At 41.4% G+C, this 15,209-nt stretch overlaps 1 protein-coding gene across 1 annotated transcript; it reads left to right on the top strand.

Moving 5' to 3' along the window:
• Positions 1-383: 383 nt before the first annotated feature.
• Positions 384-13,072, top strand: RHOU (ras homolog family member U). Its single transcript, XM_044673224.1, has 3 exons — positions 384-761; positions 2,636-2,694; positions 12,547-13,072. Exons 1-3 carry the CDS (start codon positions 470-472, stop codon positions 13,000-13,002), a joined length of 807 nt encoding a protein of 268 aa, XP_044529159.1. The 5' UTR covers positions 384-469; the 3' UTR covers positions 13,003-13,072.
• Positions 13,073-15,209: the final 2,137 nt, after the last annotated feature.

Consider the following 15,209-nt stretch of genomic DNA (forward strand, 5'->3'; position numbering starts at 1 on the left):
CCCCCCAAAACCGCCTTTGTCTCGCCACTTTTTCTTTGGGAATTCCAATTTCTCTGGATAGCTCGCTGAGAAGGTGTTCCACTGTTCCGCCTTCCTGCTGAAAGACAACGATTGGCAAGCGGAGAGCTGGACTGCCAGTCCCCTCTTGTCACTGAGGAGTGGGGAAACGATTTGGGGCAGAGGGGGAGCAGGGGGGCCGCGGATCTTTCCCGGCTCCCCCGGTGGACGCCTGCAAAGCTGCCTAGAAGGAAGGTGGAGAAAAGAGCCGGCGCCCGGACCGTACAGTCCCCAGAGGACTGGGAACGAGGAAGAGATCTCGATTCAAGGACTTCCAGCGGGGCTCTGTCCGCGAGACGGTGAAGTGCCCTTTGCGTTCGGAGGGGCCAGACTTCCCTCTCCCAGTTCTCGGAGCGCTCTGCGCCGGGTCCCTTTTATCCCCTTAGCTTCCTTGCCAGCGGGAGAGAGACCAATGCCGCCGCAACAGGGAGAAGCGGACTACATCAGCAAGCCAGTACCAGGCTGTTGCAGCTGCGAGGTGCCTCCCGTGCCCCCGCGCCGGGTGCGCAGCAGCCGGGGCGCAGCCGCAGCCGCCCTCGGGGCAGCCCTGGGGAACCGCTGCCGGGCTGGGGGCGCGGAGCGGCGTAGCATCAAGTGCGTGCTGGTCGGGGACGGCGCGGTGGGCAAGACGAGTCTGGTGGTGAGCTACACCACCAATGGGTACCCAACGGAGTACATCCCTACCGCCTTCGACAACTTCTCGGGTAAGGCAGGAGCTGGCGACCAAGCTCGGCAGAGCCCGTGTTTGGATAAGAGAGGAAGGGACGAGACTCAATGTATTCGTTATTATTAACGAACGTTAAGAAGCAAAAAGCCTTAGCTAACGGAGTGTTTCCTAAGGAGGAGGCAAATGTATTGCTGTTCTTTCGCTAGAGAAATGCTGTAAATTAATCATGCTACCGACATCCACAGCCTCAAGGGAAAGAAAGCACATTTGCAGCAAAATGTAATGAGGTGTTCTCAGCACCCCAAACTTGTTGAGGTGTAAGTCAAGTGCATACGGAAATTTTTTTTAAGGGGATGGGGGTGGGGAAGGAAATGTAGTGTCTGGGATTCAGCGGCCGTTTAATGAGAGGAAGAAACAAATTAAAAAGGGAAACCCCTGATTGCCTGTACAGTTGTCCTGGGGCGAAAAATGCTGAGTCCGGGTGAAACCTCCTGGCGCCTGGGTTGGGAGCTTTAATTGGAGGGTGATAACTGGGTGTGCTGTTATCAGCCCGGCCTGCGACTTTCTGTCCTTTCTGGTTGGTGTGTCTGACTTTGTGCTTGCAGAACTTTAAAGTGCCGTAGAAACTGCCGGATAAGGCTTAATTTGCATCAAAATGGCACCAATCACAACTCACAAATCCTCTTAGGCTGAGCTATTCCCGAGTACGGGCAGGTTTTCTTTCTTCCTGGCCTTCCTCCCCATAACAATAGCAAGGTCTATTTCCGATTTTAAGTATCACTTTAGTCTATTTCGGGCCCCAACCACGCGGTTCTTAGAGGGTCTACTGAAGTGAAGGTAAACTCTCTCCTTAATTACAACCGTCTTTGTGATTTTCCTGTCTTTGTCACTTTCTGGAAGTTTTATGGTACCCTTGAAGAGTGTGTGATTAGCAAACGTTTATTGTAGCTTTTATTCTTTCTGCACCCACCCCTTAACGACCCTCTTTTCTGAGCTATTAGTAAGTCGTTGCGGCCAAGAACCGGCAATTTATTAATCCATCAAGACAAACTGGAAGGACATTATGTGGAATCATTTTTTTAAATGAACAACCGAATTTTTTCCTTCCTTCTCTCTCTTTCCTTTCTTTCCCCAAACCCTCTATTAGAAGGATCATTTGAAATTAATCTAGAAGGAAGCATTGCTAATGAAAAAAATTCCACCAGGGCTTGTTGGAATAAAAGATTAAAAAACAAAACCTTTGCATCCTGGTCAAAAGGTAAACGTTTTAAAACAACTACAACAAAACATTTATTTGACCAGAACGAAGAGATAAGCAGAAACCTGCAGAAACCTTTTATAAACAGAACAATGCAGGTAGCTGCTGTTTGCACATGGTCTCCACACAAGCTTGAGTTTTATGATAAACTCTGCAGTCAGAAAATTTTCCCAAGGGAAAACAAAAATATTTACTGTGGCTTCCCAGTAATTTAGAACTGTGAGGTTGATTCCCACTTACCCCTAGCCCCCTCCCTTCACTACCAACCCCCCCCCCCCCCCCCCCGTTGTTTTTAAGTCTTTCTGAAACATAAATGTGACAAGAGAATAAATCCTCTGGACCTGAAGGAAAGGGCTGTGTCTCTTTTGGTCTCATCAAAGGGTTTTCCTTTAGTGATTTGCTACTTCATCAGCTGCCATGAAGTGAATTGTCAAGCCCTGAAGGGTTTGTATACCCAAATGTTTGTGGCTGATCAGGTTCCAGCTCTTCAGGCTATTAAGTCTAAATTAATGGAAGTAACTAAAAGAAATCCTGTTGGTGGGAGGGCTTAGGTAGGGATGGGGTGGGGTGGAGGGTTGAAGGTATTATTCTCTGGTGAAGGATTAAAGAAACCACTCCTTACACTTTTCTTTGTGTCTTTCTTTTCCTTCTAGCTGTGGTATCTGTGGATGGCAGGCCAGTGAGACTGCAGCTCTGTGACACAGCTGGCCAGGTCAGTAAAATAACTCCTTGAAAATAATTTGGTAAAAGAGGTTATGGGTTTTCAAATATTTCAGAAGAGACTTGAGTTATCCTTCTAAGGCAATGTGAAGTCACCCTTCTCATTCTTGCTCTTGGCTGGTCTTCTATCATGGAAAGGAAGAGGACAACTACTAATAAACTGACCGAAAGGTTTGTCCCAGCTTGCTGGTAGTGGCCAAGGTCAATAGGTAAAGGGGGGGGGGGGAAGTCTTAAACCTTAGTATTAACTGTATTCAACATGCCCTCATGTCATTTATCTTTATATAAATGCCTACCCACAGTGAATTACACACAGCATACACTCAGAATCATGGATTTAGAAATGGAAGGGATCTTTGAAGTCATCTAGTACTACTCCCTCATTCTACAGAAAGCTAAGATCACTGGAAGTGTTGTGACTTACCTGTGGTCACACAGGTAGTAAATGGCAGAGCCAGGTCTGATTACACATTCTCTGACTTCAAATTCAGCATCTATTCCCCATTGTACCATATTATATCCTAGAAATATTAAATCCTGGAACTCTCTTCTATACTGGCATATATTATTTTTTCCTAATTAAATTTTATTTTCAGATCTGCATTTTCTCCTTCCTACCCCACCCCTACAATTGAGAAAGCAAGAAAAACAAAACCTGTGTTACAAACATGTACAGTCGAGCAAAATAAATTCTCACATGGGCCATCTCTCCCCCGATTCTTCCGTCCCCCACCCCCCCTTAATTCAGAGTCTATCACCTCTCTGGAGGTAGGCAGCATTTCTTATTTTGTATAGTTGGAAATGGTGGTTGGTTATTGTGTTAACCTGAGTTCCCAAGATTTTCATATAATTAAATTTGATATGTGTTATCCAGTGCCTGGTAATATGCCAAGCATGATGCTAGATTTGAAGGTTGTGAAGACAAAAAGAAACAGTTCATGCCCTCAAGAAGCTTATATTCTATCAGGGGAAAACAACTGTGCATAATAAATAAAAAGTAATTTTCCAGTAGGTGGGAAGAGAGTAATAACACCTGGGGGGATCTTAAGACTGGGAAACACAGGAGGAAAAGGGGGGAAGGGAAGGTGGGTGGCTCAGTGGATTAAGAGCTAGGTCTGGAGAAAGCAATGCTTTCATTCAAATCTTGGTTCAAATCTTGCCTCAGACATTTCCTAGCTATATGATCCTGGGGGGCAAGTCACTTAACCCCAACTGCCTAACCCTAACTGCTCCTCTGCCTTAGAAGAGATACTTAGTTTTGATTCTAAGATAGAAGGTATGGGTTAAGAAAACAACAACAGGGAAGACATCTTCTAGGAGGTAGCTTATGTTTTATTCTAGAGGCAAGAGGGAGCCACTGAAACTTCTTGAGCAAGGGAATGACAAGGTTGTGCCTATGTTTTAGGAATATCAACATGATAGTGATGTATAGGATGGATTTGAAAGAGGTGAGGCTGGATACAGGGAGACCCAATAGGAGAGAATGAGAATCTATATTAAGAATGATGATGAAGGACCTAAGTCAGAAAGATCGTAGTATTAAGGGATAAGGGGGAGAGGCTGAATGCATGTGATAAATTAGACTCTTAAGACACCAAGACTTGGTGATTGATCTGACATAGTGGGACGGTGGTGAGTGAGAATGGAATTGAGGGTGATTCCTAGGTTTTAAACCTGTTTGATTAGAAGAGAAGAGGCCACACCAGAAATAGGGAAGCTGGGAGGGGAGATAGATGGTTGAGGCAAAAGGTATTTTGGGCATGTGGAGTTCTAGGTACATATAGTTACCTGACTTAGATATTTACCTGCTTTGCTAGTTCTTTTCTGTGGATTGGGTAGCCTACTTCCCTTAAAACAAGTTCTCTCTACTTGCAGGGTCTCCCTTTCTATAGCCTGTAAATCTAAATCAGAGATATTAAACTCACCTGAACTAGTGAGGCCAGAAACAAATTAAAATGCAACTGGGAAATGTTTAGCAAAACAAATAAATACATAATAAAACACAGATAATGTGAATTTGTGGTTTTCTAAGTCAATATACATCTGGCAGAGATCTATTTCTGTTTGAGTTTGATACCATTGATTGAAATAATTTTCTAAGGTCTACTCAAAAAATGTATGTGGATCCTAGTGTGTTGGATAAAATTATAAAAATCCGTAGCCTAGCATTTAAGACTGACAACAATTCGACTCCCATGTCTTCTCCACCAAAGGAACTTCATCCAATTCATGATACACTAACTCAAGCTGATCCCTTTTTTCTAGAATATATGCCTTCCTTATCCAAGCCTTTTAGAATCCTTGTCTTCCATTCAAGTGTTTCCCCCTGCAGGAAGCTTTCCCTGATCTTCTTCAATTGTTAAGTTATTTTGTCCTTATTTTCCTACCTGTAAGAGCTACTCCTCAGTAAAATGTAATCTCCTTGAGAAGATACAGGCTGTTTTTTTATTTTGCCCTTGTGTCTCCAGAGCCTAGAACAGTGCCTGGCACATATTAAACACTTCATAAATGTTTGTTGTAATGAATCCGATCTACATTGGTATATAAAATTACACAATCTTGAAGTATATTTTTTGTTACATGTAACATTTTTGTAGTCCTGGCACTCAGGAAATCCAGGGAAAACTTTACATTTATCCTCATCAGATACTATTTAATTAATAACTTATTTATGTGCATGACCCTGTACTGGGCCTTGCCTCCTAGGATCTTATAATATTTGCAGAATCAATTTATGATTGTTTCCATTCGTTTGCAATTATTCAAGAAGGCAAGTTAAGTATTATTTTATAATAGTGATTTTATAGTTGAGGAACCCAGAAAGCTTCAGAGATTTGCTCCAAGGTTCTAGAGTTAATGGATGGTAGAGACCAGTCTTTGCATTTTTCTAATCAGTGATTTGGCTTATTTAGCCCCATTATCTTTTAGAACATACATACTGTTGCTTAACATGATCCAAGTCCAGAAGCTAATGAATTGAGAGTTCATGCACAGTCTTTTGAAAAGATTTTGAATATTTGTTCTTGTCCGGCAAAGAATCTTACCAGGCGAGGTACTAGGGGTTTTGAATCAATGCTGTGATAAAAGGGAGGGAGGATTTGGTCTCCATAAACTCATGCTTGGATCAACATATTAACCAATGGCAAAGGTAAAGGATCTAGCAATACCCTTATTCATTATATAACCCACACATAGCCAGGTTTTAAATTGTCAGACCATTGAAACTGGTTCCAATCAACAATGTCCCTTCATTTCTAATAAGTACTTATAGACCTGGAAAACTGGTCAGGTTTAGCAGGTAAAGTTGCCCATTGTATGCCTTGAGATATTGCACCGATAACAACATGACCACTGTGAATGAGGCCAACCTTTCCTTTCTGAAGAGATTTTCAGTCTGGTGCCATCTGCACTAGGGCCAAAGCCAATTCATCATCCTGGTGTTCCTCTTCTGTACGAGAGTCAAATAGAGACCCAGAGTGAGCGAGTGCTTCAGACATGAGGAGTTCCAAAGGGAGACCAACCCAGCCTTCTGTTCAAACCCCATCCCACCGCCATGTTCTCCTCCCTGCCATGGTGGCTGCCTACTTACTTCATGATCATTGCCAGCATTCTTGTTATGTGGTATATGGGTGATACAGGATAGGTGGCTATGAAGATGGAATGAAAAGGCTATGATAGAGGGGGCAACAGTTATAGAAGCTTCAGTGTTATATTGGTATGAAAAGGAAAAAAAAGCAAGAACTTCTAAAGTGCAGAATTTGGGGGCAAAGAAATCAGTACTTTGAAGCTTAAGAAGAACAAATTTTCCTGCTTTAGTTAAATACTCTGGTGATTTTGTAATGAATATTTCATTCAATTTTACAAAGTTCATTTTCTTCATAGAGTGCAAGTTTACCAACCTGTATAATGTTAATACAGTGACTTCTCACTTATTGAGAAATCTGCTTATCTGTCAGCCTCTTGGGAAATCAGGAGCAAGAAGAGGCCTTTGGGGCAGTCAAAAGATGTGATAAAATCATAGCTTTTACTCTTAGGAGAATTCTTCCCCCTTTCCACCATTCAGAAGATCATAGATTTAGATCTGGAAAGATCCTCAGGCCATCTAGTCCAATCCTCTCACTTTACAAATGAGGAAATGGAGGTCTACAGAGGTTAAGGAACTTTTCAAAGGTCACATATGTAATTAAAAAGGGGGGAAAAAGGGAATCCTCCACTTAGAACCTGTTGACCTTTATTTTAGACACATTTCTAAAACAGGCTTATCTCTTTTGCCAGATGTGTCAGTATGTGTTTGTGTAGTGTGTGTGTGTGTGTGTGTGTGTGTGTGTGTGTGTGTGTGTATGTGTGTGTGTGTGGACGGGGTGACAGGGAGACAAGCAGAAAGTTGTTTAAGGCAAATATACTGACAACAACAATAAATGTTTGTTGAAGTGACAGGAAGAAGAGAGGCAGAAACAGTAAAGAATAAACAAGAAATCAGGAAGTTTTGCAGTTTGGAATCATTTCATATAAGATCAAAGAGCCCTGTAATTCAATTTACAAACATGATTAAGTTCTTATTATATGTAAGACTCTGCATATCTCATTAGCTCAGAAAGACCTCCCTCACAGCTTAGTAAATTAATAAAATTTTTTAACCCATACTTTCCCATTACTAAGTATTATTTCCAAGGCAGAGGAGTAGTAAGGACTAGGCAGTTGGGGTTAGGCGACTTTCCTAGAGTCATACAACTAGAAAATATCTGAGGCCAAATTTGAACCCAAGTCCTCCTGTCTACAGTCCTGGTGCTCTATTCACTGAACTACCTAGTGGCCCCAATAATACTGATTCTTGTCATCAAGAAAAGGTTAAATTGCTTTCAGTATACTTAGTCTAAGGAAGCATTTGTTGGATTTTATAAAGATTCTAATTATGAATATAGAAAGTGAAACATTTGGGGGAAACTGAGACCAACAGGATTAAATGACTTGCCCTGGGTCATATAGCTAGTAAGTGTCTGAAACTGTATCTGAACTGGGAAGATGAGTCTTCCTGACTTCTGGCCCAGTGCTCTATCTGTTGTGCTACTTAGCTGCCCCCAGCAAGCTTAGGGAATCCAATATAAATGTGAGTTATTATCATTAAGCTTTCAAACTATCTTCATACAGGTTTTAAGGCTATCTTGTCACAGTCTAAAATAACTGGGAGGTTGGAAGCATCATTATTCTCATTTACAGATGAAGAAATTGGTTCTGAGAGTAAATTTACCTATCATTCTATGCCTAAAATGTCTGCAGCAATATTGTGCCTTTGGGTCCCTGGATTTTGGTTCTGTCCACAGTTTACATTGGAGGTGTTGGACTCTGGGCAAAATGCAACTGAATCAGATAAAAATGAAATTGGAAAATGTTTAGCAAAATAATAAAAATACAAGACAATCTAGATGATGTTATATTGTGATTTTCTGAGTCAATATTGCTGTTTCTCTTTGACTTTGAAACCACTGGTCTATACCATGCTCCTTGTTAAAAACAAAATGCTGACTGGGGGCCTTACGATAGTCTGACGTTTTTCTTTTTGGGCTTTGAAACTCATTTGAAAAGATGGAAAGTTGGGGCAGGTAGGTGGCTCAGTGGATAGAAAGCCAAGCTTGGAGAGGGGAAGTCCAAATGTGATTTCAGATATTTCCTAGCTCTGTGATTCCAGGCAAATCACTTCACCTCTTTTGGCTTCAGTTTTCTCATCTGGAAAATGTGATAGTAATAGCATCTTTACCATGAGGTTATTATGATAATATTTGTAAAGGACCTAACATGGTTCCTTACACATAGTAGGTTCATTCTTTTAAAAACCCTTACCTTCCTTCTTAGCATCCTTCCAAGATAGAAGAGCAATAAGGGCTAAGCAATTGGGTTTAAGTTATTTGTCCAAGGTCACCCATCTAGGAAACATCTGAGGCTAGATTTGAATCTAGGTAGTCCTAACTCAGGCCTGGCTCTTTGCCCCTTGAGCCATTTAGCTATCCCCTGACATTTTAGGTTCTTAGTAAATGCTTGTGTTTTTTCTTCCTGATCACTGAATGCCTCTTCCCTTGAATCTGATAATTTATTTCTCACTTTGTTGCTTAGCACATTCTGCTTTCTGGTTAGAGCTTTAGTCTTAATACCAGAAAACTTCAGTTTGAGCCCTCACTTAGTCTCTTATAAAGTTTCTGATCACTTATAATAAGTCACTGAATGTCTCTGACCCTAAATTTCCTTATCTGATAAGTGGGAACACCAATTCTTATGCTTCCTAGTTTTGCTTTTCATTGTTTCCCTACACTTAACACAGGTCCTAGCACATAGTAGGTGCTTAATAAATGTGTATTGACTTGACAATGTCTCTTAGAGACTTGTGAGGAAAAGAATTCTAAATCCTATATTGCTAACTAATTCTGAGCTAACGTCACAAGAGCATCAAAGAGAAGGTGACACAATAGGAGATGGGTGTTTAAATTCCAGCTCTGCTGCTTCATAGCTGAATAAGCATGAGCAAGTCATTTCATTTCCCTGAAACTCGGTTTCCAGATCTGCAAAATGGGATTATAATTGTGCTATGGATAATTGTGAGGAAAGGGATTTGCCATATCACTGTGTATTACTATAGGTTTTTTTGTGTACCTTTCTTATCCCTAGTCAAGTGGGAAGAGCATTAGATTTAGTCATAAATGAGCTAGAATTTTGCCATTTATGTTCTGTGTGACATGAAAAAAAATCACTTGACCTTTCTGGGTCACTATTTCCCCCTTCTTTGAAATGGATGAGTTGGTTGAGATAGCCTCCAAGTTCCCTTCTAGCTCTAAATCAACGAAGCCCTCAGTTAGATTAGAGAGGTGGAGAGGAAGGTGACAGATGCCATGTCTATCTTTATTTCCCTTCTAGCCTTAGCACAGTTAGTGCTTTGCATGGGATAGATGCTTAGTAATTATTCTAATTAGACTGAATTGAATCAAAATGGGAAACTTGTTGGTGTGTTGAAGAATACTAGATTTGGTCTCAGAGGATCTGAGTTTGAATCCTGACTTTGCTCCCTGTATGGCCTTTGGCTGAAGTTATTTCACCTTTCTTGTCTCCATTTGCAAAAGGTGCAGGGGATTGGACTAGATGACCTCAGTTGAACCAGATGACCTCTGGGGTCCCTTTAAATTCTAACTCTAATCCCATGCAAATCTCATTCCATTCCCCCTAGATTAGTTAAACTCCCTTCTAAGGAGCTTGGATTAACACCTGTGGTATTTCCCTAATAGGTCTATCCAAGGGAACTCAACTTTAAAGACATTACCCAATTAAGGTAATCCTCATACTCTTCCCTGCATGGTGGAAGAGATGACCATGTCGATCCCCACTTTAAATATCAAAAGATTGGAGCACAAATCCTCAGTGTGTGAAATTACACTGAAACAGGTGATTCTGTACAAGTTAATTACATAAGTTGTCTAGGAAGGGTAGAGCTGGATGATTGGAAGTGTGAACCTTTAAATGCAAATCACTCCTTATGCATTTGGGCTTTCTCTTGATATAAACACACGGATTAAAATGAGGTTAACATGTCACCCACAGTCTTTAAGTGAAAACAGAAAGGGATGTCAAATTTTTAAAGAGTCATTCTTTGGCTCAAGAAAAAGAGACCATAGCCAAAATGGTGTGGTTCACAATAGAACTGCCACCAGGAGCTCCTTTAATCTGTAAACCAAGTTGCATCCTCTTCACAGCAGGGATCTCTGCTGTCTGTTTTTTTTTCTTTCTCCCCAAAGGATCCAACTTACTCATGCATAATTTCTTTAACACATACCTGGCAAGTTCATACAAACCACTTGGCTCCCAGAGTCCTTTTCAACGCATGGAGAGTGTCCTTCAATTGGCCTCCCCCTCCACATGCATATTGCATTTACTTCGGTAAATCCAGAGCTCCTACTTTGGTAAAGGGGTTGAAGTTTTGCTAAATTTCTGCTTTGCTTCCTGAGATCCTCAGACTCAATCTCCGGAGGTCTGGTGAAGCCCGACTTCCTGGACTCCTGTCATAGACCTAGTCTTGTGGCATCTAGGTTAGCCTGATTTTTATGTGGAATGCAAGGTCCTCCAAACCCAATGAATATCCAAGGGTTTTTGGCCTCATTCAGCAGTCAAGTGCTGCTACCAGAGGGATTAATTTCATATCACACTTGTTCTTTGCTTCTTCATTTGAGATCCTCTGAGAATAGGCGAGAATTTTTAATTAAAATATTTCCTGAGCCAAGTTAAATCCTCTCTGGTTTAGTTTTGTGCAGCATCTGATCCATTAAGTGCAAAATTGATCTCTCTGTTTTGGACTTTTAAAAGGTCAGGAAACTGCTGTGATTTTTTAGAAATACTCTGATCACTTCCATGGTTTCAACTGGGCATCCTGTTCATATTACTTGATTGATGGTTGGAGATGATAAGTTCCAATAAAAAGAGACCAAAAGCCTTTATTTGAGAGGGGAGAGAGGTGGCGACTTAGGAAGGCTTTGACAGGATTGATGCCTGTATAAATTTGGTACTCTAAATAATGTGACAGAATGAAGAATTGTGTAAAAGAGTCTATGGAATTATGTGTAATTTTTTGCATGCCATTGGATAGCTCAGTCTGTATGATACACATTAAAATGGATGGCAGCCATAAATATGAACTTTAAATAGCAATGAGATCATTCCTCTCCTAGTAGGAAACTATTCAGATTTTCAATTAACCGAAAATAGAACTGCATGAACAAAGAAAAAATAGATTTCAGATTCATATAGGTGAGAAGATCCAACTTTTGAGGTCTGAGTAAGAAGAAGGTATATATAGGTAATTATCTGGCTAATAGAAGTTGTACAGATTGCCAATCCAGATCATTTGGAGTACCTCTAACATATCTTTTGTCCTAAGATAAAGGATGCACAGGGTGGGGCTTAGCAATCTCTATGGGCCTTTAAAGTATGGCAACTCTAGAAACAGGACAGGTAATGAATACTCATGGGAGAAGTTGGCCCAGACACAGCATAGAAAAGGGTAAGCAGACAGAATAGTAGAGAAAGGAAAAGGAGAGAGAAAGAGAGAGAGAGAGAGAGAGAGAGAGAGAGAGAGAGAGAGAGAGAGAGAGAGAGAGAGAGAGAGAGAGAGAGAGAGAGAAGTGAGGGGGAGGGGAGGGGAGGGGAGGAGAGAAAAAGAGAATAGATGTTGGGTGGGGAGCAGGATTTTGCCAGCTTCCAGCCTTTTGGCTGACACAGAAAATGCCATGGAGGTCAGATCATGTCACTGAATGAAAATTTGTGGTTGGTATTTTACTCTGCCAGGATAGGACTCTCTACTTTCCTATAATCAATTAATTAACAAAATTTATTTTTAAATTTTATTTTAAAGGTGCTTTACTATGTGCCAGAGGTTGCTCAGTGGATAGAGAGCCAGGTCTTGGGATGGGAGGTCCTGGGTTCAAATCTGCCCTCAGATACTCCTAACTGCGTGACTCTGGGCAAGTTACTTAACTTCCATTGCCTAGCCTTTACCACTCTTCTGCCTTGGAGATGATACTTAGTGTTAATCCTAAGATAGAAGGTAAGGGTTTTAAAGTTTTTTAAATTAAAAAAAAAAAAAAGATGCAGAGGAAGGGAATGGAAGGGACAGTACAGACACACCTAGAAGATGGCTATCAATACCTGTACTTTGGGTCTGGGGGCCTCAGCAGTGTAGTGGTTTTGTTAATTAGACAACAATCCCTTCCTTCCACATCCAGTTGGATTTTCATAACCTTGGAATATGCTGCCTTGAGCCTCTGAACCTTGCCTAAAAGAAATAACTCTGGACTGCTTTTTTTGGTTACAGGATGAGTTTGACAAGCTCCGGCCTCTGTGCTACACCAACACGGACATCTTTTTGCTCTGCTTCAGCGTGGTAAGCCCTTCGTCCTTTCAGAATGTGAGTGAGAAGTGGGTCCCGGAGATTCGCTGTCACTGCCCCAAAGCCCCCATTATACTGGTTGGCACCCAGTCAGACCTCCGAGAAGATGTCAAAGTCCTCATTGAACTGGACAAATGCAAAGAGAAACCAGTGGCGGAGGAGGCTGCTAAGCTGTGTGCGGAGGAGATCAAAGCTGCCTCTTACATCGAGTGCTCTGCCTTGACTCAGAAAAACCTCAAAGAGGTCTTTGATGCAGCCATTGTGGCTGGCATTCAGCACTCGGACACTCAACAGCAACCAAAGAAGTCCAAGAACAGGACTCCAGATAAAATGAAAAATATCTCCAAATCTTGGTGGAAGAAATATTGCTGTTTGGTATAGTGCTGCTGGCCAGAGACCCCAAAAAGCTATTTTTAGAAGAAATACAAATTAGAAGCTATATTAGCTTAAATGACATTTCCTTTTATTGTATAGAAAATATGTGTATATATATATATATATATAAATACATGTTGCTGTGGGAGAGTTCAATTCACGTGCTTCTTTGTTCTCTTTTTTCTCTTCAATTTCTTATATGAGCGAAAGGGGCAGACCTATTTATGCAAATGATTTTTTAGTACATTAATGATTTTCCTGCAATCTGATCTTTCCAAGTCCCCCATCATACCTCCTGTGAGAAGACACTCTAGACCTGGGTAAAGATTGTGGAGTTTTTGTAGTATTTTAATGTATAGAAGGCCAAAGAGGCATGATAGATGATGGGAGGAAAAAGAAACCTTGACTTGATTTAAGGCTACCTAGTGAAACAGTGGGCTGAGAAATAAGAGTCATCTCCAGGCATTTGTATCTCTTGGAAACATGGTGCCTGGTAAAGAACAACATTTTTAGCCTTAGAACTCCATGCAGATTGTACTTTTATTAAAAAAAAATAATCTGTGGAAACTTGCAACGGCTTGTGTTATACAACCACAAAATAATTGGTTCCTTCGGTTATATTAGTCAAGGATAAGTGCCTGGCCAATTCAGTGGAGGGAAAATCCATCCAAGTGGTTATTTGGTAATTAAAAAGAAAATTATACTTAAATCTGTTGTGTGCATTGGGTAGACGTGGGTCAAATGACATGCTGGTGTTAAGTGAGTCTGGTGGAAAGCCTCTTCCTTTTTGTTTTAAGGGAATGACCCTATTAATGGGAGCAAAATGTGGCCAGTTGAGCTTCCTGACTCCCCTTTTAGGTTCTGTGACATGTGCCCCAAACTACCTCCTTCCCACTTTGTTCTGACTCCCAGGGCAGGGCACTCATTCTTTTCTCGGTCTTGAGAGCTTGCGTGGCTGATTTGTACCATCTGTAAGGCTTGAGAATGCTCTTTTGATGGGAGGCAGCCAACGTTGGTGTGACACAATGTATCTTTTTTTTTTTTTTTAAGTCAGCCAATATGTTCTTCTCAATGTTTCCCCTTCACATAATGGCTGTTTATGCCGCTGATTCAACTTCTAAAAAAAAAAAAATTAATGAGAATAGAGGATATGCCACAATGACTGGATTTTCAGGGAAAGGCCTGGCTTTTTCCTCATTAGAAGGCTTTTTACAAAGAGAGATCATTTTGATTGGAGCCCAGGTGTGCCATTAGAGGGCTTTTAATTTAATCGTCTGCTGAGACGGCTTTCCAAAGTACCAGCTACCCTAAACACCCGTGAAAGCATTCAGTGAAATGCAACAGATGACTTTTCCCAATGAACTGGCAGCAGAACAATGCCATGTGTCTTAAAGATCACGAGAGTGCTGCTGCCGTTAGGAATGGGAGGCGACTGTTTTAATTGGCTGCAGCTGAGCTCCGTGGCTCAGGGCTGCCGTTAGGAATGGGAGGCGAGTGTTTTCATTGGCTGCCGCTGGGCTCCGCGATCAGGAGACCCGTGTTCGCAGCTCCTGAGCAAGGAAGCCTTGGGACTTGGAGGATGGCACTTACTTGTGAGTCACGCAGATTCGCTGGGAGGTGATATTTACAAGGCATTGTTTGCCTTGGAAAATGCCACCTCAGCCTTTCACACGCACTGCCTGACACGCAGCTGGGGTGCAGCAGGTTTCTTTCCTTTTTCTTTGGAGTTTCTCATCTCGGGCTTGCCCTGGCGTAAGCCGGCTTTTCCAAATTTCCTGTAGTATCTAACCTTGAAAGGGAATCTTGGTGTAGCCGGAAGGTAGAAGAGTCCTAACTGCTTTTGCCTTTATGTATTTACTAAGCCCCAACTCATGTTCTCTAGAGGAAGAGCAACAATACCAGTTTATAGTTCTTTCTTGCTCTTGCTGGTAGCTATCAAAGAACCTCTTTCGCATATATATATGGAACAAAAGATGAACCTGTAAATCTCTTAAATACACCTAGGCTCTTGTTATTATTTATCTTTTGTTATGATGAAATGGATGCCATAGCTTTTGGAAATGTTTAGTTGCAACCTGAATTGATTAAAAAAATTGTGTTAACTTCTTGTGATTCTTAAAACACACTTTGTTGAATGAATGAATTCTAGTCCATTCTTAAGCCTAACTTAAAGGATTCTATGGAAAGCATTTAGATTTTTTTTTTAAAAAGGG

Source organism: Gracilinanus agilis, chromosome 4, assembly GCF_016433145.1.
Source record: "Gracilinanus agilis isolate LMUSP501 chromosome 4, AgileGrace, whole genome shotgun sequence".
In the NCBI taxonomy this organism is placed as follows: Eukaryota; Metazoa; Chordata; class Mammalia; order Didelphimorphia; family Didelphidae; genus Gracilinanus; species Gracilinanus agilis.

Excerpts from the sequence above, each read along its gene's own strand:
- RHOU (XM_044673224.1), top strand. The coding sequence starts at position 470 with ATGCCGCCGCAACAGGGAGAAGCGGACTACATCAGCAAGCCAGTACCA. Across the intron at positions 762-2,635 it reads CGCCTTCGACAACTTCTCGG|CTGTGGTATCTGTGGATGGC; the intron begins GTAAGGCAGGAG and ends TTTTCCTTCTAG. Across the intron at positions 2,695-12,546 it reads TCTGTGACACAGCTGGCCAG|GATGAGTTTGACAAGCTCCG; the intron begins GTCAGTAAAATA and ends TTTTGGTTACAG.